General features: G+C 35.7%; 1 protein-coding gene across 8 annotated transcripts in view; it reads left to right on the forward strand.

The window, feature by feature from the left end:
• Positions 1-25,596, forward strand: part of QKI (QKI, KH domain containing RNA binding) — a 143,562-nt gene that overhangs the window by 108,114 nt on the left and 9,852 nt on the right. For 3 of the 8 annotated variants that reach the window (XM_019951619.3, XM_019951623.3, XM_019951625.3), the window contains exons 5-7: positions 20,861-20,948; positions 22,389-22,688; positions 25,449-25,523. In XM_019951619.3, the coding sequence (XP_019807178.1) occupies positions 20,861-20,948; positions 22,389-22,688; positions 25,449-25,523 (463 nt within the window). Of the gene's footprint in view, positions 1-20,860; positions 20,949-22,388; positions 22,689-23,401; positions 23,882-24,663; positions 25,524-25,596 lie in introns of those variants that run through there. The other 5 variants (XR_002179694.3, XM_019951622.3, XM_019951621.3 and 2 more) reach the window with 5 other exon arrangements.

A 25,596-nucleotide genomic window follows, 5' to 3' on the forward strand; every position in this document is an offset into this window, starting at 1 on the left:
CTTTTTTGAGGTTCCTCCATGCTGTTATATGTGTCAGTGAGTTGTTCCTTTTTATTGATAATTAGTATTCCATTTGAATACATAAGCCACAGTTTGTTTATCCTTTCACCTGTTGAAGTTTTAATTTTTATTTCTCTGAATACAAGTGATGTCGAGCATCTTTTCATGTGCTGCTTGAGAAATCATATATCTTCTTTGATGAAGTATCTTTAAATCTTTCTATCATTCTTTATTGTCTTTTCTTTTTTTTTTTTACTATTAAAACAGTTCTTTATATATATTGGGAATACATCCATTATTGGACAGATATTCTAATCTGTGGCTTGCCTTTGTCTTGTGGTTTTGTGGGAAGGCTTTTAATTACAAATCCCATTTCATTCATAAATATAGAACTTAAATTTTTTTCTTTTTTTTGTATTTTTCAAGGAATTTGTCTTTGTCATCTAAGTTAAACTTTTTATCATGAAGTTGATCATAATATTCCCTTTTTATCTTTTTAAGGTATGTAGGATCTGTAGTAGTGTCCTTGCTTTCATTCATTATGTTAGTAATTTGTGACTTCCTTTTTTTTTTTGATCAGTCCAGCTCTAGAGCTTTATTAATTTTAATCATCTTTTACTGCTACATACCAGTTTTTGGTTTTGTTGATTTTTCTCTATTTATTCCTTTTCTGTTTCATTGATTTCTGCTTTTATATATTCTTTCTTTAGGGTTTAACCTTATTTTCGCAGCTTCTTAAAGGTGGAAGATTAGTGACTTAAGACCTTTTGTTTATACTAAAAATTTTCTCTCTGAATAATGCTTTACCTGCATCTCAAATATAATATTATGCTGTATTTTTATTACTATTCACTTCACAGTATTTTCTAATTTTTTTCATGATTTCTTCTTTGACCTATGGGTTATTTCCAGATGTTTCCAAATATTTGGGACTTTTAAATTTATCTTATTGTGACTGATTTCTAACTTAATTCTGTTCTTCTCAGAAAATGTTTTCTATAAGATTTCACTCTCTTTGCATCTAATTAGGACTTTTTATATTGCATCACATTGTCTGTTTTGGTGAATATCCCTTTTACACTTAAAAGCACATGTATTCTACAGTAGTTGGATATGTGTTTTATAAATGTCATTTAGATGAAGGTGGTTGAAAATGTTCAGTTCTTCTGTCCTTATCCATTTTCCCCCTATTTTTGTTAATTACTGAAAGAGATGTGTAAAGATCTCCATTCATTCGTTGTAATAATATTTATGCATACTAGCGTGTTCTCCTTGAAGGCACTGAAATGGCAGACTAATTTGATGTGTGCACATGTGTACATGTATGTATGTATAGCTTACATAACCTATATGAACAGTTTGGCATCATTAAAAGATTTCACTCTTCATTTTATGTAATGGCAACTTTCCCCTTGTTTTAATTTTGAAGTCTTTGTCTCCCCCTCCCCCCCAAATGCCAATTATTTAATGCAGCACATTTTCTAGAGCGATAGTAACAAGCAGTATATAGGTGGCAATCAGTGTTCAAGAAGATGTTATAGAGGTTTACAGGAAGATGTCACAGTGGACTGGGGTATTTAGGGGAGAAGATTTCACATAGGTGGGTGAGACTTGAGCTGGAACTTCAAGGTACAAAGTTCCTAGAGACAGAGGGGATTAGTGTATATGCATTTTAGAGGTGGAGAGTTGTGCATTTCAAGTCATTAGAGTGGTAACAAATGCAGTAGGATTGCGCAAATCATGCATGGTCAGGGACTGTCACTTAAACTTAGAACTTTTATTTCCTTATATGTAAAATTGGGTTATTGTTGCTTACTTGCCTTAGAAGGACTTTGTAAAGGTAAAAATTATTATTTTAGTTATGTGAAAGTGCAAGACACATGTTCCCTCATTTCTTCTCTTTTTCTTTATGTTGTATGGATTGATTACCTTAGCTACATCATTGGCCATGCCAGTTACAAGCTCATTCCTGGTCACAGGAGGCACCATGCCAAAAGAAAGTGATTCTGTCCCTAACTGCAAAAGGCGCCCTAATTGCTAGTCCATGATCTCACCAATATACCTTTTTGCTTACAGCGGCATAATAAATAAGAAAATTGTAAACCACTTAATGTTACTTAAAAAAATAACGTGTATACAAGTATCTCCGTCCCCCCACCCCCCGTCACTCACTCACTGTGGGAGTACATCTACCGTCTCCGGTATCAGATGCCATCCCTCTTTCAATTAATTCTCATTCTGTTTCGTTGGAAAAGAATACTGTTTCATCATTAACTAAGACATAGATGCATATCCTATGATCTTTTCTAATCTTCTCTGAAGGGACATAAAAAACACTAGAACAGGGGCTTCCCTGGTGGCTCAGTGGTTAAGAGTCCGCCTGCCGATGCAGGGGACCACGGGTTCGTGCCCCGGTCGGGGAAGATCCCACGTGCTGCGGAGTGGCTGCGCCCGTGAGCCATGGCCGCTGAGCCTGCGGGTCCGGAGCCTGTGCTGCGCAGCGGCAGAGGCCACAGCAGTGAGAGGCCCGCGTACCGCAAAAACAAAACAAAACACTAGAACAGTGGAAGTTGGGGAATATTACTGATATAAAGACTGGGAAAGTAGAAGTGAGAGATACCTGCTCAAATGTCTTCTTTCTCACTATAATTTTTCCTTTTTTTCAATAAGAATGGGTGTAAAAGATTTCTGTTGGGGAGATGGAATACTAAACTGAAAAGACGAAATGAGTCACCATAGCCTGTATTAGAGAAATTAAGTGATTTCAGGCAGTTGAAGTTTACACTGTCTGATAATTTAAGACCAGCTTTGGTACACAAGATGCCACTAGTCCCAGACAATTCATAAAGTGTTTGTTTCACTTTCTTACTTTATGGGGGGAATAAGCGTGTCTTTTTTTTTTTTTTTTTGCCTCTTTAAGTTTGTTTAATAGGTATTTGAGGAGTTGAACGTGAGTTGGTTTTGAGTATATAGCTGATCTCTTTATGAAAGCATTTATAAACATAGAGCTCAGTAATATTAACCTAAGTAATTGATCTAGTAGATTCTGAGGAATTTCCAGCTGAGGATTTTTAAAGTTGCCAGTTATTTCAAGAATATTATGAAATTTGAAAAAGATTATTTAAAAAAAGTAACTTAAATTCACTTCTTAAAAAAAACTATAGGTGTCAATGTCATCATTATTTGGGAGAGTAGTGAAAAGTGAAGGGTCCTTCACAAAATAATTTTTTATTAAGTTTGCTTTTCATGTTTCCCAGAGATTTGTTTCTTCTAGTACTATCACCATTTGACTCATAGGTAACTGTGTATTAATTATCACCAGAAAATAAATGAAAAGAATTAAAGAGTAAGATAGGAAGAGAGGTAATGACTCTGGAGATAGTGTAGTCTCATCTTGGAGTTCAAGTATTAAACTGGATTGTTAATGAACTGATGGCCCTGCATTTAGTTCTTGACCAAGGGATCAGTAATTGAAATCTGTGGTATGATTTCCCTCCTTTTCATGTTATTGGGAAAGAAGGTAAGGTATTAAAAGATACATTAAAAGACATCTAGCTGTAATGCACTTGCCCCTTGATAGAGCTGTAATGTGAGAGAGCATCTCTCTTATGTAAAGAGGGTGTTGCTACCATTTTCTGCCTTGCACAACTATTTTAATCTGGATGGGAGAACTGTCTAGGGACCCAGAGTACAGTAATTAGCAGTCTCTTCAGAGTGTCAGAGCAGAATTACCATTGTAATGGTTTAGCTGCAGGATAAAAGGATTGAATTTGGGTCTTCCTGTCTGCCAAACTAAATGAGTTGCCATGGGAATTTTTAAATGTGAGAGGCGTTTACGTAAAGCAATTTGGCGGGTTTGAATAAACTCATAAATTACAGGTTTGAAAGCAGCCAGTCCTTGCTTCCTCTCATACAGGCAGGACTGTATAGAAGGCTGATAGCTTCTTAAATTCTTCATGTGAATAAGCTGATCCATGCTTCCACGCAGATGATCCGATTACTATGGCTTGTCTTTTCACTAAATATAGTACAGTAAGCACATTTAAGAAAAGACATATTCTTCCAGATCTCTGGAGGAAAAAAAGTGACAACTCTAGACATAAATTTGCCTTCCTAAATTAAGTGTATCTTCAAATAATGCTATTAAAGTGATTGTTTTGTTTTAATAAACATTAACTTAAGATTAATTTTGCTTAGTGCACATAATATATATCTTACACTTGTCACATTTGTCTCACAGAGGTGAACATTTAAAGCTTTTTGGAAAACAAGTAAGGTACTTATACTCGTAAACTGGATTATTCAGGTTGCATGTAAATACTTGGCAGAGAGAGCTTCGGCTTTCCCTGTCTCTCAGAAGAACTGGGTTTTTAGTGGAATGACTTTTTAGTGAGAAAATGCTGCTGTAAATGCCTCCGGTGATGAACATCACTTATGCTTCCTCAAGTTATCAGTAATAATAATAGTTCTTGCATTGGCGGTTTATATCCACCCTCCAGAAAAAACTTAGTGAAATTTAGGTATTAAAATTTTTGAGACTGTAAAATATTCTCACGTAATGAATAAGTTCTTTGGGGGGAAGTCTGTTAACATTTTCAAGTCACTAGATTAAAGTTTTGTAAGGAAAGTGAAAAATTGGTTGTTGCTAACCTTAGTAGCCTGTAAATGTAGATGAATTTTTCAAAAATGTTTCACAAGGAGATGCAGGAATGCGGAATGATTGTTCAATTCCGATGAGAAAGTATAAAATAAATATTTTTAAAGTACAATAAATAAATTTTTATGTATTACTACTTAAGGTATAATTATCAAAGTAGTAGTCTGATTCAAATTCTGTATTTCTAAGATTATTGTTGAACCTTAATAAATCAATAAAACTAGACCCAGTGACAGGGAAGACTTTAGAAAAATCACATTTAAATTTAGAATACAAAGACCATCATAGAAGTCCAGAACTCCTGGAATCAAAATGGCGTTAGCATGTTACATGCTTAAGTGTAAGGTACTCTGATGGGAGTGGGTGTATACTGCTTGATAAACATGATGAGAAAGAAAAGTATTTGCAGAAATTGAAATGTGCTGATTAATTTTTTCTTCCAGAGTGGGACAATTTAATTCAATTTTATATCAGTTTCTTTGTATACCTCACCAGAATTGTAGCTGTGTCATTTATTCTGCATTAGGCCAGTCACAGGAACATTGTTCCAACTAGAATTTTCACAAATAACTAAAAGCGCTGTATCTTTGGATAGACAGCAATCCATACAGACAGGTTAAATTAAGAAAGTGTGACAAAGTGTAGATTTTAAGACTTCACTCACTATCAAACCAAAATTTTGTGAATCACTGAGCAGCTCTATGAGCTCTCTTTACTACCGTTCAGCCATAATGTTGTCTGGAGGTGGGTCAGGCTTTTTAAAACGATCAGAGAGGCTTTTCCCCAAACTTGAGGCTTCAGTTTAATGAAGTTTCTTGGTGATAATAATAAAATATGTCTTATCTACAAGTTCTCATAAATAAAGGCTTTGAGAAACATCTTCCTTTTTGTTCGTATAAGGATTCATTGAGGGGTAGCTTTTCTAAATACAGTATTTTGTGGGGATCGGCAGTGTAGATGGCTTACAACTCGGAATGTGAGGTGTTGCAAACATAAAACAGGGGATCTGGGCTTAGAATAATAGGGCAACGTATGTTTATTCCTGAAGAAATATTTTTGCAGTTTATATAGGAAGTTCTTCCATTTTAATCTTGTATTCCATGCATCCCTCAGAATTTGCATGTTGAATTTGTTATATAACATCTTATTCTTGCTTGTACCTGTTTGTTCTTAAATATTAATGTTTCTATTCCATGATTAAATATGCTGCTCACTGGCTGGGATAATGCAATTTAGTTTTTTCTCTATTTCCCTATTAAGTGTATGGTATTCTACACAAATCTCTAAAATTAATTTAAAATATAAATATTTTTATTAAAGAATTCAAGTTGTTTAATAGAAAAAAATAGGTGGGTGATTGCTCAGTGTGTCTTCTTCAGTTCAATTATTTTCATGCATCCCTTTAATTTGTTTGCATGCCCTTCTGATGGTTGGTAAGTAGCATCATGTTCCTTCTATATAGGTGAAACATTTGTAATCCATTCACTTTGTATTAATGTACTTTGAAATTGGATTGACAAAAAAAGTTAAGAAAACCAAATGCCCCATATTTTATTTAACTTGCTCTTATTTTTTGACCCTTATACTCAATTTTTCTTGACATTTCAAATGTTTTAGTGTTACATTTATAAGTAGAATTCAGATTAACTACCACTATGAGATTTTAGTAGTATATTAATGATTCAGATGAGCATTTTAGTATTAAGACTGTCTCAGGTAAACTTATTTGGTAGCTCATCTCATGGCTTGAATTTTCTTCTGTATTTTTGATAGCTGAATTTTGAACATTTAATTTCAAAAGTGATACTTATTAATAATAAGACTTCTCCTTTATGGGAATTACTCTGAAGCCTATATTGCAGGATTATGTAAGTAGATGTCTTTTGTTTTTTATTCTCTTAACCTTTAATGCCTTTGTGGAGAAAAAATAATCTTTAATGTATAAATTAAATATAAATTGATTTGTTTTTAAAGTTATGCCATTAAACTGTCATGGCATCAGTATTTTTGCTAAACTTCTTTGTAGAATATAATATCTCCGAGCAAGTTATCAGATTCATGAATTCGCTTACTTTGTGGTATTATTTTATGAATTCTGTGAATGGTGGCAATATGCTCTGTTTAAATAAAATACCTTGATTACTGAGTGTAGCACCTGTGGAGTTATAACGTACGTGTAGAAATTAAAAGACGCACTTAGTGACTGTCAGAAGCAGTTCAGTTCACAAACTTCTACTGAGAAACTGCTGTTTACCAGGCTAGAAACCAAGACTTCAATACACAGAAAGATTTAGATTTAGTAACATAAATGAGAATAGGACAAAACTAATGAGTTTCCCAATTACTTATTTGATCACTTGATACTTGTTCTTCAGAAATGTCATGCTCTCACTAAAGGTGGATACTTCCCAGAGTGATCTCTCTAATTTGTTTTTCTTGGGCAGTCTCATCAGTAACCATACCTCCAAGGACCACTGCCATAGTGATCATTTTTTATTATGCTTTTAATCTTGAACTCCAGATCACCAGTCTTTTCAGCACCTCCCCATGGATGACATATAGGCATCTCAAACATAACATTTCCAAAAGTAAAATCACATCCTTCCCTGTCTTCCTCATACAGTGATTGCTACATTGTGTTCTCTGTGTGGATGACATTAGTTGCCTGGAAGTCATATGTCCTTCATTCCACCTCTGCTTTCCCCCAGGCCCCCACTCCTTTCCACATACTTCCTCATCAAGTTCGGCTTCTGCCTCTTAATAGCACGTGACTCTTAACCTTTTCTGTTTTCACTATTGGGCTAGATCCACTGGTACTCCCTCCTAGTTGCAGCTAGAGCTCACTCTCTTTTTTCCTGTCCTTTTCTTCTTCTTTCAGTTTTGTTGAGATATAATGGACATACAGCACTGTAAGGTGTACACATAATGATTTGACTTACATCATGAAATGATTATCACAATAAGTTTAGTGAACACCCATTGTCTCATACGGATACAGAATTAAATAAACAGGAAAATATATTTCCTTGTGATGAAGAACTCTTAGGATTTTCTCTTTTAACAATTTTCATATATAACATACAGCAGTATTTATATTTTTCATGTTGTACATTACATCCCTAGTACTTATTTATCTTATAGCAGGAGGTTTGTACCTTTTGACTGCCTTCATCCAGTTCCCCCTTCCCCTACACCCCGCCTCTGATCTCTTTTTCCATGAGTTTTTTTTTTTTTATGAGTTTGTTTTTTGAAGTATAAGTGACCTACCATCTTATATTAGTTCCTGTTACACAACATAATGATTTGATATTTCTATACATTTCGAAATGTTCACCACAATAAGTCTAGTTACCATCTGTCACCACACAAAGACATTACATAGTTATTGACTGTATTCCCCATACTGTACATTTCATACCTGGGACTCATTTATTTTGCAGCTCAAAGTTTGTACCTCTTAATCGCCCTCACCTATTTCTTTCTGCCACTGCATCGCCTGTTTGTTCTCAGTATCTGTAACTCTCTTTCTGTTTTGTTATGTTTGTTCATTTGTTTTGTTTTTTAGATTCCACAGAGCTCTCTTTTTAATACATAGAAGCACCGTCACACTCCCTGTTACACGTTTGCAGTGGCTTTCTGTCACGGCATGGTAAAAATGAAAACTGTTCAGCATGGCATCATAGCTTATCTCCAGCTGGCGTGTACCTAACTTTGTTTCATGTTGTTTCTCCTTTACCCACTTATAGTCCCCCCTATATTAAATAACTTAAAGGTCCCAGAACATTCTTTGTTTATTTGGTGTATTATAGTGATCTCTGGATTGGAAGTGGAGGAAGTGGATAGTAGGTTTCATAGTAGAAACTACGATGGGAAAAGGCTCAGGAAAAAACCACCAGAAAGTTTTCTCTTAAATACTCCACGATTTAAAACTTCCAGTGAAAGACCAGCAAATAGGAAACTTTTTCCCTGAAAACACTACACAGTACTTGTCAGGTTTTTTAAACAAGTACATATTAATATGCAATAGTAGTAGTGTTTCGCTTTGTTATTCATAACCTCTTAAAGAAAAAGTTCTATTCTTCTTTAATCTCTAACACATTACTGTTTTGACAGGTGTGTTAAGCATCTGCTTATGTTCATTGAACAAATGTTTATTAGTATTATAGATACTAGGAACCTAATAATATAGTTGTTTTTTGAAATTAAGGTATGCAGTCTAGTCTGTTCTGCAACAAATGAAGAGGTGTGCTCCAAATAATAAACAATCAAAACTTTGGTTATAAAAAAAACCTTTGATTTATAAAAGGTTTTTCATGGGAAATTAGGAGAATTTCAAACTTGCAATAACAAAGTTATTTTTTCCTGTGAGAATTTCAGTAATCAAAAGATTTTTGAAAAAGCTATAAATCTGGTACTGTAGACCCAAATTATAACAGGACAGATCCAGAGTTGATTTACTTCTAACTCTGGAACCAGAGCCATTGCCTTTTTACAATTAGCAAATTATTCCTTAAGTATTTATACCAAATATTTAAAGCATCGAGCATCCCAACATAAAGTTCCTTTTGCCTATGGAACGTCGATCAAATTTTTACCAATAGCGTCTTTGTCTGTATGTATGTTATTCTCTAATTCATTGCTTTCTATTTTCATTTCTTATCATGAAAACTCATGTTAGAAAAAATACCATTTTCTGTCTGTATATTAATACCAGTGGTAAGAATTGTGCCATCCCTCAAAATAATCATACAAAACTGAAGCACTAGAGCTTGTTGAGGAGAAGAAATACTTCTGTAGTTTAAAAACCAAGTAAAGCAGTGATTCTTAGATTTGATCATGACTATAGTTACAAGCCAATTAAAGTGTATTTGAACCACTCAGTCCTTTGTGGGTATTCCTAAATTAAAGAAATGCATTACAGCAAATTCTTTATAAAGCATACATCTTTTACATGAACCCAATTTTAGGTACTGATTTTTGTAAATTAGAAGTATTTGAAATATAAAATCTGCTAATGGAATCTAACATATTTAAGAGTATACTAATTTTATATATGTCTGGTATTTTCCATACTAAAAGAAAGAAAACTTAAAGTACAAGTAACTTTTAAGAACTATATATTGTACATACATGTGATACATACATATATATTTTACATGCACATGCGCGCACACACACACACATATACACACACAAAAGCAATCAAAACAAGCAATATTCGTACTCCCTCATCTTTCTTTGTTGTTACTGGGCTAGCTTGTCAGGTGAATGCTGCCAGGCACAGAAAAAGTGATCATCAAGTTTACCTTATACATAACCTTTTTAGTGAACTGCAATATTTTTGTAACAATCTTAGCAGATGGTCAGTTTTCATGGGAAAAAAAGTGGGGAAATCACAGCTCTCTAATGCCTGAGAAAAAGCCCAATTTGAAGGAATTGTTCAAGGAACTCAGTGGCATTATTCCCATTTGGTTAGCAATTGTTTTGTTTAGATATTCTAAAAAATAAAACCAGGTTATTGAAGGTTCCATAAAATGAATACCCATACCTTTGTGTAACCATGTACATTAGAAAAGCCTTTTTAGGACATAGTTTAACGTTGTGTGCATCTTCTGGAATGAAGAGGGGATTAAATAAATGCAATTCATCTTCATGGTATTTATTCAAAAGAAGTAGTCCCCCATCAGGAGAGCAATTTATAACAGTTTTCTTTTTTTCTTCTTGAATTTTTTTTTTTTTATATACAGCAGGTTCTTATTAGTTATCTATTTTATTATAACAGAATTCTTTATAAAACAGAAGGTTAATGTTGAGCGCTAGGGAACCGTTAAACACCACCTGACCACACATACAGTTGGTTTTACCCTCTCACCATCTCTCACTTCTGTTCTTGTCTCTCCATCCCCACTGGAATTACCTCAGTTCAGATAGCGTTATGTGTTGCCTGGATTAGGAACCTGTAATTGCCTCTTAATCTTGATGATCTTGCTGTATTTTTCCAAATATTCTCCTTATTGAAGCTAGGGTGATGCTTCTAAAATAGAAATCTAATCATGATTCTCCTTAGGTTAAAACACTTGGATGACTTCTAATTACTCCCAAGAAGTACGTCCAGTTGCTTGAGCATGACTTATTACCTTACCAGCTTTACTATTTATTTCATACTCTTGATTCTAAATTTTTGAACATGTTCTTTTTTTCAGAACCAACTTCATTCTTTCTCCCCTCTAACTCTCACTCATCATTTAGGTCTCAAATTGTTATATTATTATGTAACGATACCCCAAAGCCTTCCCTCCCTGTTCATCACCAGCCCAAACTTCATTCAGCACCGTTGCAGTGTGTTTCTGGAAGGTCCTTATTGTCAGTCAGTTCTCACTGCTTAATATTCTGCTTCCAGTTCCTTTCCCCAGTCCCCCTGCCCCCGCGCCCACCACCAGTTTCCAAGAGGGCAAACTATTCGTTAGTTAATAAAACCTGTCCAAGAGATAGTGTTTCAGTAAACATTTATATAATGAATATAATGTTTTAGAATTTCAAGGACTATAATACAAAAAATGTTGGTAGAATATTTCATAAAAATAGTAAGATATAAAATTGAATAACAAATATTAAAGGAAAAATTCCATTCATAATAAGACATGTGGGAATAAAAATGCTGTTTTCCTAGAGCGGTAGATTATGGGTAATTTTAAAATACAATTTTAAAGCAACATAGAAGCACCTAGATTTGAAAAGACAATACCTAAGTCAATTTGTTTGTAAGTCCCAGTGACTTCAGTGTTTTCTGCTTTCAGTTCCTGGGTATATCCTACTAAACAGTTTAGACTAATGATTCTGTCCTTGGTAGCTTAAGATGGTACTGTTTTCTCCCTCCTTGGTGGTATATCATTGGTACCTTTTACAAAATAGATCAGTTTAGTGTGTTTGGAAAGAAATCTATTGAGGCAGGTGCCTCCCTTCCCTGTTTTTTTGTGTGTTTTTTTTTCCTCTTTTCTTTTCTTTTTTTTTTTTTTTTTTTTGGCTACACCGTGCCACATATAGGATCTTAGTTCCCTGACCAGGGATGGAACCCATGCCCCCTGCATTGGAAGCACAGAGTCTTAACCACTGAACCGACAGGGAAGTCAGTGCCTCCCTTCCTTGATGAACTCATCAGGTGTTACAGGGAATTCCTTGGCAGCCTGAACATACCTGTTCCATTCCCAGCACATCTGTTGACATTATGTACATTTAAACATTCAGCCAAGACTTGAGGTCGCAGCACACAACTGTCATCTATGACTTACAGTAAGTTCCATCTGCTCTTTGAAGAAAGAACTCTTGGGTTTTTTACAATGCTTTCTGGCATTTATATTTTTTTCACCACTTTTCAGTTTTGTTTCTATTGATAATTTTATGTTACTAAACGTTTATGGGTTCATTATTGGATACGGTGTGATTTTTACTGTTCATAAAACGCCTCAAAATACAGGGTAAACATAGCAGCCACAAAGAATACAGGAAGAGCCCAAACCCAAAATGACCATGCATAATCAGCTTGCTTAAGGAGAGTGGTTTTATTGGTTTACTGTAAAAGTTAATAAGGTTCAAATCTCTTAAGTAGAGGAACTTCCTAGATTGCTTTCCTCTAAGGTATGGTGTACTCTAGCACAACAGCTGTTCCACTCACAATTGGTCTTGCTATAGAAGAAAAGTTTTCTAAGGCAAGTTCAGTCAACTGCTGTACTTAACTTTCTCTGATTTATTTTATGCCTGCTTTAAAATGAGGTTTTTAGATTGCTATGTAGATAGCTTCCCACTTAAGAAATAGGAGAGTATTTGCAACTTACTTCAGAGGTAAAATATTTTTCATCCCTAAAGGAATGTGTTGTTTACATTCCAAATTCTATTTATTGTTATTTGGTTCTTCAAGTGTGACTAAAGCGAACATGGCTTTCTCACTCTCACGGGATGGCTGAGCATAAGAAGTATTCAAGTGCTTTTTTCACATGGCAGCTGAATTCCTATCTTTTGTTTAATTTTACCCTAAAGTGCAGCCAGTGGAAGAGATAATACTTGTGTTATATACCTTACAGAGTTATCAAGAGGATTAAATGAGATAAGGAAGGTTAAATTCTTTATAAACAGATAAAATAGAAACTGTTACTCAAATCCCAGGGGGAAAAAAGTCTTTTAAAAAATGAAATACTTAATTAGCTTAATTATTTTTTTCCGACCAAGGAAAACTGATAAATGTCTCGACAATCTGCAACAAAAATTATAGTGCAAAAGACAGTCTGATCTGCCTTCACTGCCTTTGCTGCTCCTGTGCGTCAGAGAGGTCAGATGCTGCCAGCTGGCATTTGAAGAAATTACCAACCTTTCTGCCTTCCCTGCTTTGTTTTCCCTTGGCCTTAATTTAGTTCAAAGTTTTAGTCAACTATTTATAATGAAGGTATACCTTTAGATAGCTTATGAAGCAACAAAGAAAAAAAGTTAAGGTGGGAGTCGACCAAAATTAAAGGCCTCAGGTGTGTCACCATAATGATTATATCCAAAAATAGTTTGAATATAAGGAAAACTGGCAGCGGTGACTTCAGATTGCTCTAAGGACCAAGTAGCTTTCTGCCTCTGCTCTCCTTTGAGGTCATTAGACTGTGCTTGATGGCTCAGAAATATAATGAATATCTCCTAGTGAAAAATGGGTTACTTTAAAGAGTCCCTGTAGAAGATTGACATTATACTGGAAGTCTTTCAAGACCATTTGGGGTGAATTAGTAGTTCTAACACAGATACTCATAGGTGAGTTTAGTTCTCATGGTTAACCCCCTACAATTGTGCATCACATTTTGTCTGTATACCGTTGTATGTATTCTAGACAGTCCGTGGTTATCATCAGATCCTTAAAGTGATTTGTGATTCTTTCCCCATACTTTTTCATCTGGTCTTCCACTACACCCTGTGTCAGCTTCTGTCATAGTATATTTTTGCCTACTCCTCTTGTATACCTCTCACAGCAAATAGATTTTTAGACCCTGTCTTCAGGTTCTCACTCTTCATCTTCTGCTATAGGATAAGGCTCTCTTAAGCTCACAATTTGTAGTTATCCTTTCTTCTATTGCCCCAGCCATATAGTTTGATAAAGTCCACCTACAATACAGTCAACTTTAGAGGTCTTTTGTTTTTTCCTATAAAATAATGATGTGGCTCTATCATTATTTATGTTTATTTTTATATCTGCTATCATTATTTATATCTACTATCATTATTTATTTATTACTAATACTAGTATGTAGCCTGAGTTGTGGATCATAGAAATCTTTCAAAAGTTTGTCATTTCTATTAAGCTTACTATAGAAAATATTTCAAATTGTATCATACTATATTTCACATAGAAAGGAATAAATGCTTTCTAGTAGACGTGGCTTTTCTTTTCCGAGATCATCACTGCTTTGAGATGAATCTGTTTATAGCTTGTCAAAAAAAGACAGAATGTATTACCCTAAGGTAAAAGTGTTTGTTAGTTTTATAAAATGTAGTTTATGTAGTGTATGGAGCTTTGTATATGTGTTTGTCAGTGAGTGTGTGTGTTTGAGTGTTTTAAGCTTTTCTGATTAAATAAAATGCCTCATGCTTTTTCTCTGCGTTACCTTGCTTTATCTGTGTTAAGTTGTTGCTGCTGAACCAGGTATTGTGATTAAATCAGAGTATATTGCATAGTGTAATTAATGGGAAATAGAAAAATACATGACAAGATTTCTTTCCCCTTTACTGTGTCTCTAACATTTTGACCCACGGATTTTTCAGTGAAACGGCCTTTTTTGCATACTATTTGAACTAAGGGCTTGCTTTGTAAAAGATGAGCAGGCTCGATTGCCCAAGTGAAGTAATGACGTTAATTTGACTTTGCCTCTCCACCTAAGTATAGCAGTTCCGATACATCTTTTCGATATTGAATTTCTGTAACGATTCTGGGAATTTCTCTAATGTACTTCGATCTGTGAATATCATTTTTTTGGTGTGTTGGACTCATTAGCAGAGTATCTGCATCATAGTAGGTGCTCATTAGCCTCTGTTAACTGAACAGTGAAGACTGGGAAAAGGAAGGAACATGAATCAAGGAACCTTTAAATAATCTAAAGAAATAACAGATCATCATAGAGTGTACTTAGATTTTTGACACAGAATGAAGTTGGTGATATAAAAGGAGAGGAAGCTGATGTGGCCATAAATGCCAGGCGGGGAAATTCAGATTCTGATGAAGCAGTGCTGGGGAGCCAATTCTTTATCAGGAAAACAGAAACCACACTAGGTATTTCAACAGAGAATTAATAAAGTTATTGGTTAAGTGGGTGTTGAGAACTAAAAACGGAGAAAGGAGATAAGAGTGTAATTCAGATTTAGAAACTCCGGGAAGCAGCTATTATACCAGGGCTGGGAGATAAGAGAGAAAATGGTACTGTTATTAGATCTTAAGACATTTTGAGAAAGTTCTGTGCAGAGGGAGAACCTCTGACAAAGTGGTGCCACTTGGCTGGTGATAGAATCTCAGTAGCTCAGAAGAGTGGCTACACTGGTTGTGGCTGAGGGCTGGGGATGCTCGGCGAAGCTGGTTCTAGAAGCACTGGGAGAGGAGTGTGGGGCCTGCAAACAGCTGCCCCTGGCAAGGTAGGTGCAGAGCTGAGAACAGCTGGTGCCGGAGGGAGCGGCGTTCCTTCTCCCCTCAGCCAGCTCTTCATTCTCACTTTAATGCCCCTCACTTGGATAGAGCCTAACAAACCAGCTGGCCTAGAAGATATAGAACTATATAGAGTTCTAGACCCAGCATTTGAAAGCATATAGCAGGTCAGCTTGAAATTTAATAATTGCTGTATCATCTTGGAGAAAAATGTTCTGAAAATGGTGTGGGAGATAATTTTTCTACTCGCTTTTTATAGGCTAAGTTGAAAAGTAGACCTCAGATTCTTATTCAGCTGTCTCCCTGACATCTCCACTGGGGTGTTTAAAATAAGCATTTCAAGCATAATATTTTCAACCAGAACTTTTGGAAGTTCACTCAGCCTTTGTCTTCTCATTAAATGGAGTCACTATCTCCTTTATTGCTTGATCCAAAAATCTCATCATTCTTTAATGTCTCCTTTTTCCTCGCCCCCTATATCTAGTCAGTCATCAGGTCCTGTCAAGTTAACTTACTTTTTCTGTCTGTGTTACTTCCACCCCAGTCCAGTTCTTCTTCTGTCACCTGGACTGGATTAAAGCTTGTGACTGGGTCTCTTTAATCATACTTGAGCCCCCAACAGTCCATTCACAAAATACCAGAATAAGCCTTTAAAGACATGCTGTTATGTCACTGTCCTGTATAAAACCCTGTATTTAAGTGTAAGTCCTTAAGTTCTTTGTCAGAGTTTTCTTTAGTTGACAGGGCAGATGCAGGCGATGATTGGTATTAAAACTGTTTATAAACTGTGGTCACTCTTTTGTTTTCTCTTTACTGTTTGCTCAGCCCTGTTCTCCAAGTGAATTAAGTCATGTACTTTAATGTTGGAAAACCTTTTCTACTCATTACTTCAAATTTATAGAAAAGTAAGAATCCATTTTTTTTAAATGTATTGAGTAAGTTCATGTTTGCAAGGTATTGGAGGCAAAAAGAAGACTGGTGTATTGGTTATTAGTTGATTCATGCCTACAGGTCACGTAAGAAATTTCCTAAAAACAACATGAAAAAATAGAAAAGAAGAGATAACACATGGCTCTATATGATTGATTTCCCCAAAAGGAGTAGCATAAATTTAGGAAAGTGATATCATTATCTGTGGGAATGATTAGCAAAGGCTACTCTGGAGAGGCCAGTGATCTATCTCTGGGCTCTCAAAAGAGGCATACGCAGCATGCTGCTAGAAAAGATCTTGTCTAACTTAGAGGCAGAAAAGCACAAAGTATATATTCTAGGGGACAGTGGACAGATGATTTTGACTAGTGCAAAACATTTGCAAATAGGGCTGCATAGAAGTTGTTCAGCACCTTGAATGCTAAGCTGGAAAGTTTGGGCTTTTATTACAGGCAGTGGTTCAGATTATTGTGTTAGTTGACATTTTAATTATTTGGAAATAAACATTTGTTTTAGCTCCGTTGTACTTAATTACACTGTTGTAGTGGGGGTTTTTTTAATGTGTACTTTACAGATTTTAAAATACCAAATAAACATAATTTTCTTCATTTCTTACGTGAATTCTTTGATGAATTCAAAAAGTGCTTCCACTTTAAGTCACCGTGCATGACATTGGAGAAGGTAATGAGGACTTTGGATCAGGTACTCTGGTTTGAAAGCTGGTTTTGCATTGTGACCTTGTATAACCTTGGGTGAGCTACCTAATCTTTTTGAGCCTCCGAGATAATAAAGTACCAATGCCATAGATCTGTTATGCAGTATAAATGCTTAAATGATGAAGATCTAATATCTAATTCTAATAAGGTAGTAGAACAGTATATAAATTGTTCTACTTTAAAACATTAAAACCATGTTACTCTGATCCAATATTAACCATGATCTATTTCTATCACTTTTAACATAGCTGTTAAATATAGCTGATAACATAGCTGTATATTAAGTAATACATGCATAAATTATATATATTTATACAGATCCATAATTTGTCATCCATAATTGCAAACCCCAAAAAGTCCAGAAAAGTGTGTTTATAGTCTTTTTAATCCCACTTAGTTTAAGTATTTTTATGTTTGTTATAGTTTGGATTACTGAAGTATTCCACCAGACCCATTGGGAATGTTATATAATCATTGGTATATTATTTTTCTACAAATCTGAAAAGTTCTCAAAACACTTCTGATGTCACAGGTTTTAGATGCAGGGCAGTGGACCTGTAGAGAAGTTATCAATGTTTGTTATATTTTTAAACTTATATTTCAAAGATAAATGTGTTACAGTGTTTTGATAATCTTCACGTAATGTTTTCCATGCAAAATACATTTACCTCATGACCCAGCAGTTCCACCGCTAGGTAATTATCCAAGAAAAATAAAAACTTATGTTCACAAAAAAAGCCTTGTAGGAGAATTTTCATAGCAGCATTATTCACAATATCCCAAAACTAGAGCCACCCAAATGTCCATAGTTGTCTCTTGAGACACATAACGTCATGCCCTGTGAGTGCAGAGTGGGTAGGAGTGGTGAGGATGGAAGAGAGAAGCTTGTTCTGGAGTGAGACCACCAGGTTCAAATTCCAGCTTTGCCGACTAAATTCTGTGTTCTGCTAGGAGATACTAGTATAGCCTGCCATAATGTGATATAATTCAGTGTACATACTGTAATTCGTAACTTGTAAGTCTTGGTGGCCTCCAGCAACTGTGTCATTATGACACACTTCACTGACACCACCTAGTGAAAGCTGTGCTGCTCTGGTTTTTATCCTCCTCTGTTGATGTCACTAGATCAGTTTTTCATTTCCTGTACCCTGCAAAAGGCACACACATGTATGCACAGGCCCTGCACATGCACACATGTATTTCTTCCATCATCTTCTTTGCCTTCCTCCCAAGTTTTACTGCATCACCAGCTAATGAATGTGGTTATTTTGTTATCCGAAAGAAGCTGTTCAGTGAAAACGTGTTCTAGCTCCTCTTCTTTGTACAGCACTGTGTATGAGGCATTGTGTCACCTCACTTCTTCTTTCATCTTTATTTCTTCTTACATTTCTGACGTTTTCAAATGTGTACCACTTTCTTGTGGAAGGTGACTGAAGGTATACCTGTTGCTTTTCTTTCTGTTTATATAGAGTATAGTTTATATACTTACTTTGGTATTCTGTTACACATAGATTTGGGTTTGAAACGATGTGGCAAATTTTAATTTTTAGTATCACTAGTTTTCAGTGGACAAGTTTATGCAGTTTTATCCTAATAGATTTCTTTTTATAAATTTATTTTATTTATTTTTGGCTGCATTGGGTCTTTGTTGCTGCACACAGGCTTTCTCTAGTTGCAGCGAGCGGGGGCTACTCTTCGTTGAGGTGCGCGGGCTTCTCATTGCGGTGGCTTCTCTTGTTGCAGAGCACGGGCTCTAGGCACATGGACTTCAATAGTTGCAGCATGCAGGCTCAGTAGTTGTGGCTCACGGGCTTAGTTGTTCCGCAGCATGTGGGATCTTCCCGGACCAGGGCTCGAACCCGTGTCCCCTGCATTGGCAGGCGGATTCTTAACCACTGCACCACCAGGGAAGCCCCATAATAGATTTCTAATTCTTCTCTTCCAGTGACATTGCTTACTTATTTTTATCATTAGCAAGTAATGTGTCTTTCAAATAAATAATATTACTTCTTTTTTTTTCATTCATCTGTACATGTTCATAGGGATCAAGGAATAGCAATTCCACAGAGTGCGAGTATCTTGTCCATTTTCTGCTACTGCAGAGTAGGTTACCGAAAAGTCGGCAGTGGAACATGCCGACAGTGGCACATCAGTCTTCATGATGTTTTCACTTACCTTAAAAAAAATTCTTTGTAGTTTGTTAGAAGTCCACTTCGCAGTTCTCTTTGTTACAAACTGTAGTGCCCCATGTGCTGTTACAGTGCCAGGGATAGAGTTTTGTGTAATAGGAAAGGACTGAGAAGTTTGTCACCTGCTCCTTTCTTGAATCAAGAAGGACCAATGTTATATCAGAAAAATGTATTATTGGGTTACTTTCCTTTGAAATATTAAGTCCCGAGGCTTAGATAATGCATAAAATATGTGAACAGCACATAGTTCCATTTCTGCCACCGTCTTCAGGGATGAACCTCATCTTTCTGTTCCTGAAGTTTATCCTGCAGGATTTAGACATTTGAGATTTGTAAATACAGTTAAAGATTTCTCATACCAGTCATTTAAAAACTAAATCCTAGCAAATGACTTGGGGAGATGGGATGAGTGGGAAGATAGGCAGTGATAAATAGGAAATAGGCTCTGTTCTCTAGGAGCTTGTTCTTTGCTTGGTAGTTGTGATATACAACAAACTAATTCAGGGCAGAAAAATACGATCTAGGGATAGCCCTTTGAGAAGGTAGCACTTAGGTTGAAGTCTGCAGGGATGAAGTAGGATTTGCAAAGAAGGATGAAGGGTAGAATGGAGTGCAGAGAAGCATTCAAGATGGAGGAAATAGGAATATGCACAGAGATGAATAACGGAGTGATTTGGCTTGATTTATAATATAAGATATGTGTAAAGAACATAGATTGATTTAACTTGAGAAGATAGTTTGGGGCCAGGCCATAGGTAATTTAAATGTATTATTATTTTTTTAGATGGCAAGAGACCATGAAGGGTTTTAAGACATGAGAATGTTAAGAAACATTAAGATGAAAGTTTTGTTTTGGGCAGTTAATCTGGCCATTGTGCATAGATTGATTGGAGAACAGATACTATTAACACATTATTGTAGTAGTTTTGGTAATATACCAATAATGACAAGAGCAAGGGTGACAACAGTAAATGGAGAGGGTGTGGGGCAAATCCAAGGTAAATGAAATGGCCATTTTGATGATCAGAGGCATCCCTGGGTTTTGCCTGTTGCATAATTACTAATAGTGCCCCATTTCACTACTAAGTTTTTCTTGGCTTGGACAGTGTATCAGATGCCCCTAAAGATGGATTTGCTTTAGAATTGATAGCATTTGCTAATTGAGGGGAGAACGGGATGTTGGCATAAGAAACGAGAATATATACACAAATTTTAGAAATTCTTATGATTATGATTTTATTAAATTTTCCTTTTTGGGAGAATTAAACAAATTTCCTTACCTGCATACCACAGTCAAATCTTACATGTTTAAAATCCCAGTTTGTTTTTTGTCTTTTAATGAATACATTTGAGTTTTAGACTCTTCAACAGAGTGATAGGTACTGTAGAGACTATACTGTATTTAATTTACCTAATATTTCCATTGATCCCATTTAAAAGTAAAGCTTTTTAGAAGAACATTAATAAATCAGTGTAGCTTACCTTAGGAATGTAGCTGGTAGCAGTTGAGAGTATCCTGTGTATCAACATCCCATTACTGAGAATGGGCTTCAGCATGTAGCACCTTTTGGTTCCCTGATCTTTCTTCCCTGATTGAAACAGATGGCTATAGTCACATGATACCTATTTTAAGGTTTGTGCATAGATATGGCTGTGATGTGTATGGACTATTTCAAGTGCTTAGTGCTCTTGTATTTTCCATGTATAGGCGGAGGGAGAAGACAGCCTGAAGAAGATGCAGCTGATGGAGCTTGCGATTCTCAATGGCACCTACAGAGATGCCAACATTAAATCACGTAAGAATGAGACTGAGGCTCAGAGCTACAGCTGTTTCAGCTGTTTTGTCCCCAGACCTCTCCCCTTTTGGCAGCACAATACGTGAACAGTTAAACAAAGTGAAGAGTTGAAATAACTGTCACTTGATATGGGACTAACTGTCCCATTTTTACTGCTTTCAAGAATTGAGGGCACTCTCTTGATTTTATTTTATGCCAGCATGCCTAAGTTTTGAGTTTACAAACTTTTCTTTTATTCTTTTGATGAAATTTCAACTTCTAAATTCAAGAGTTTCGGGAAATTTTCTGTTAACTTACAGATTTAAGACTTCTAGTTTGTTACATTTATGCAAAGGACGAAATTTTTAAAAAAATAAAAGCTAATTTGGAATATATCTGAATGCAGTGTTGTTACATTTATGCAAAGGACAAAATTTAAAAAAAAATAAAAGCTAATTTGGAATATATCTGAATGCAGTGATTCTTCTGTTGATTTCTATTCTTTCCCCTTGCTTGCACATTTTTCCTCCAGTATTTTTTTCTCTGTTGATTTTATGTGTGAGTTCACAGAGAGCAGTAGATGATACTATTTTTTAATCCTATTTTCCCCTTTATATGTATTGTGCATGCTTTCATAAACTGTAAGAGGATTGCTTTTTTATATTTAAAAATGAAATAATGTGAAATTTATATTTTGAGACAATCTGAGTTTTACACATCATTCATATGAACATGATGTCATTTAAATTACTAATTTTTTTTAAAGAAATAGAATTTTAAAGACATAGCCAACTTTCCCAAATATAGGCACCCTAGTGTGTTTAGAGTGGTTACTTTTACAAATGGTTGGCTTTAATTTACTCATGAAACGGAGTATATCATTAATAGTCATGTGTTTAGGAATGTAACATTTTTTTGTATTGTTTTTTCTATAAAGAAGTTAATTCCTACAGATGCAGGAAATTAATAACTGTTGGTTATTTCACTAAGTTAATACAATGAAAATTATGCTTTCCTTCATTTGTAACTGAAGCTACTCTTTAGAAATATACCAAAACTGTATTTCTGTGGACTCCAATTACCAAGTATTTTTTAACATCTTTTAATGCAAGTGTTTTTTTTGTGCTTCTGCATGCACCATTAGTCTCATGAAATCTTAAAAACATAGATATATCCGATATATGAAGTAAATATAACCTGTTTTAATGGTCTCATTCTTTTTTCCCCCAGTGGCTTTTTAATGTTTGCACATTTATTCTCAATCACGTTGGGGAAGGGGAAGCTGTTTTGCATTTGGTTGGTGTGCTTTGGCATTTCTGTGTGACCAGCGCATGTACTAACGATTTCCTTTTATTTTTCTTCTTCTCTGCTCTCTCCTTCCCTTCCCTGCCCTCTCGTTTCCCACGTCTCGCCTTCGGCTGTCCCTGTGCCTCCTTCTCAATCTCTTCGCTTTCACTGTAGCAGCCCTTGCCTTTTCTCTTGCAGCCACAGCCCAGGCCGCTCCAAGGGTTATCACGGGGCCTGCGCCCGTTCTCCCGCCAGCTGCCCTGCGCACCCCTACGCCAGCTGGCCCTACCATAATGCCTTTGATCAGACAGATACAGACCGCTGTCATGCCAAACGGAACTCCTCACCCAGCTGCTGCGATAGTCCCTCCAGGGCCCGAAGCTGGTTTAATCTACACGCCCTATGAATACCCCTACACGTTGGCGCCAGCTACATCGATCCTTGAGTACCCTATTGAACCTAGCGGTGTATTAGGTAAGTTGTTCTCCCTGTGTGGTTAATGACATTTTTCTTCATAACTTCTGCTGCCCCAGACTTTGAAATGATATATCCATTTTAGAGAGACAAGTTTACATTAGAAAGACTGAAAACTAAATTTTGTTCTATTTCAGCCTCTTATAAGGGTTTCCTCCTGTAAATAATTGTACCTTAAATTTATTCAGATTCACTTTGGTGACTGAAATTCACTTTGGTTGGGTAAATTTGAGATGAACATTTTAAACAGAAAATACTTTTCACATTTTTGACATCATTGCGGTCAATTCTGAGTTTTAGATCCTACCTATTGGCCTATCCTCTTCATCAGCTCCACCACCCAGTTTTTAGATTCCTTTTGTGTCGGAGATTTATTTGTCAGCTAAATTTTAAACTTCTATGTGAAAGTTTTTTGAGATATTTTTAAAACTGATGTGTGTTTTCTAATATTTGTGATCACTTAAAATATGAAAGGGACCAATAGTTGCATTCTTCAGTTTTCTTCAGCTTTTCTCTTTTGAAGTCCTAGTTAATATTAAACATAAGAGACACTCTTAATTTCAGTAGTACAGTATGGAATGAAGTAAATACCAAGTCACTGAATTAGAATCACATTTGAGACGAAAATTAAGATCATGCTATAAATGCTCGGTTTTACATGAACAAAAAGTGGTGTGCTTGAAAAAGACATTACTGATGCCTTTTTTTTATAGAGTGGATTGAAATGCCAGTCATGCCTGATATTTCAGCCCATTGACTTGCTGGATGAAGGACTAGAGTACAGCAGCTGTTCTAACACGACCAGTCAATGTGGAACAAACTGTTTCCGGGCTGCCCCTTTGTTTTACCAGACAGAATTTGAATTCTTTTTTCTTGAATTGTATATGACCTTGGTGCTGCATGCATGTTGTTGACTTTTAGGACTTTGATCTTTTAAGTTCTTTTTTTCCCAGCATTAATATTGATTTCTAAAAATATGAAAGTCTTTAATGAACCCGGACACTAAGATTTAAACTTGAAAATTCATTGTTCAATTAAAAAAAGCCACGATGCTCTGTATGTTATCTGTGTGTGTGCATGCACTCAGGTGCCTTTTGTTTCATGAGCAGATACATTTTATTGTACATGTTTTCTGTTTATCTCTAAATCATTGTAAAAAGTATTATAGGTCAGAATTATACAATAGAACTGTTTATGAGAGGCCTGTTTCTGTTGCATATTTCTCAAAGCATTTTTAAAATAACATGTAACCTATAACCCCTTTACGTTTTCCTTTCTGTTAACGCTCTGTCCTGTGGCCCCATGCCTGCTCCTTTCCCCCAGAGCTCCTCTCTGCTGCACGCACAGCGTCTGTTCGAGGAGTTTGACTGTTGCTTCCTGCAGGGCTGGCACTCTTAGCCACCAGCTGCTGTTCCAGCACTCTGAATGCAAGATCTCGCTGATTTTGCCTCGTGGAATTATACTTACATAAGATTAGTTTTTCTAAAATGAAAAAAGGGGTGATGGACCAGTTTACTGCTTAGAAACAGCAAGAGGCACTGCAGTAAAATTTCTCATTTTAAAGCAATGTGCTTTTGTTGTGTTGGAAAATTTTTATTTATAATACTTAATTATTAGACTGACAAAATTGAAAGCAAAATATACAGATACCTATTGACATTCATAAGATGAATAATAATGAGTACTAAATGACAAGATTCCATTATCAATTTTATTTCTCGCTTTGCCACCTAAGCAGTAAAACATGATATTGACCACTTGGAGAACTGAGAAAATATTTCAAATTGCTGTGTTATAATAAATTTGCACACAGATAACATGCATGCTATATATCAAGTCTCATCATATTATTTTAAAATGAGCAGTGCCCTTCAAAACGGATGCAGACATGTGTGTTGGTGGTAGTGAGGAGATTGGTATTAGCATCAGATCTTCATTGATGACTAATTTTTAATTCCCTTCCTTTTATCTTTAGGTATGGCTTTCCCAACGAAAGGCTAAGAATTCAAGAACGGTCTTAACTGAACCCTCATCAGATCTGAATTTAACAAATGCTTAGTCTCAGCAGCCTCCAGGGGGTGGGAGGGACGCTTAGCCTAGCAGTCAGTGACTGACTTGCACTTTTGCACACTGATAGAAAGGAAAAGTATGTTATTAATTGGTTTAGGCTGTAATCTTACAAAGTAACGGTAATTTATAAAGGAGTGTATAGTAGTATACTGACTGCTAAGTGTACTATACTGTTTGCTTTACTAATCACCTAATTCATTGCAGTTCATACTTATTGACTCAAAGTTTAGAACCACAATCTGTAGGCTTTAAGAATTGCTTTTAAACCTTCTTAAGTGATAGACTCTGGAAGTGGTCTTAAGGTTAGCAAATAATTGTCAGTATTAAACATGGCATTATTTAAGTAGTCCTGCTGCAAGAAAGGCACTTCAGTGAATATGTGACTAGTAAAGCTTAACTATGTTTGGATCTAATAGAGTTCATGAAATCTGTAACTTGGGATTGTAAATGAATGGATAAAATAGGTTAAGGCCAAGATTATTGAAATGAATGCAATATTAATAGATGCATATATACGCAACATATTATGGTTAATTTTAAGACTACTGTGCCTTAACATGTTTCCTAAAAGAAAACTTTTGTAGTAAACAAACATTTGAAATCCATTTTGATAAACCTGCTGTTAATGTTTGTTATCTTTTCCCTTGTGAATGTTCTCTAACTTTGTCTTGGTAATTGCAATTTAACTAGGTGCGGTGGCTACTAAAGTTCGAAGGCACGATATGCGTGTCCATCCTTACCAAAGGATTGTGACCGCAGACCGAGGTTAGTTTAGTTCTGCAGTTCTTGTCTATGAGAAATGCGTTGGGTGTCCATAAGATTTGTTACACCACACCTG

Source organism: Tursiops truncatus, chromosome 12, assembly GCF_011762595.2.
Source record: "Tursiops truncatus isolate mTurTru1 chromosome 12, mTurTru1.mat.Y, whole genome shotgun sequence".
In the NCBI taxonomy this organism is placed as follows: Eukaryota; Metazoa; Chordata; class Mammalia; order Artiodactyla; family Delphinidae; genus Tursiops; species Tursiops truncatus.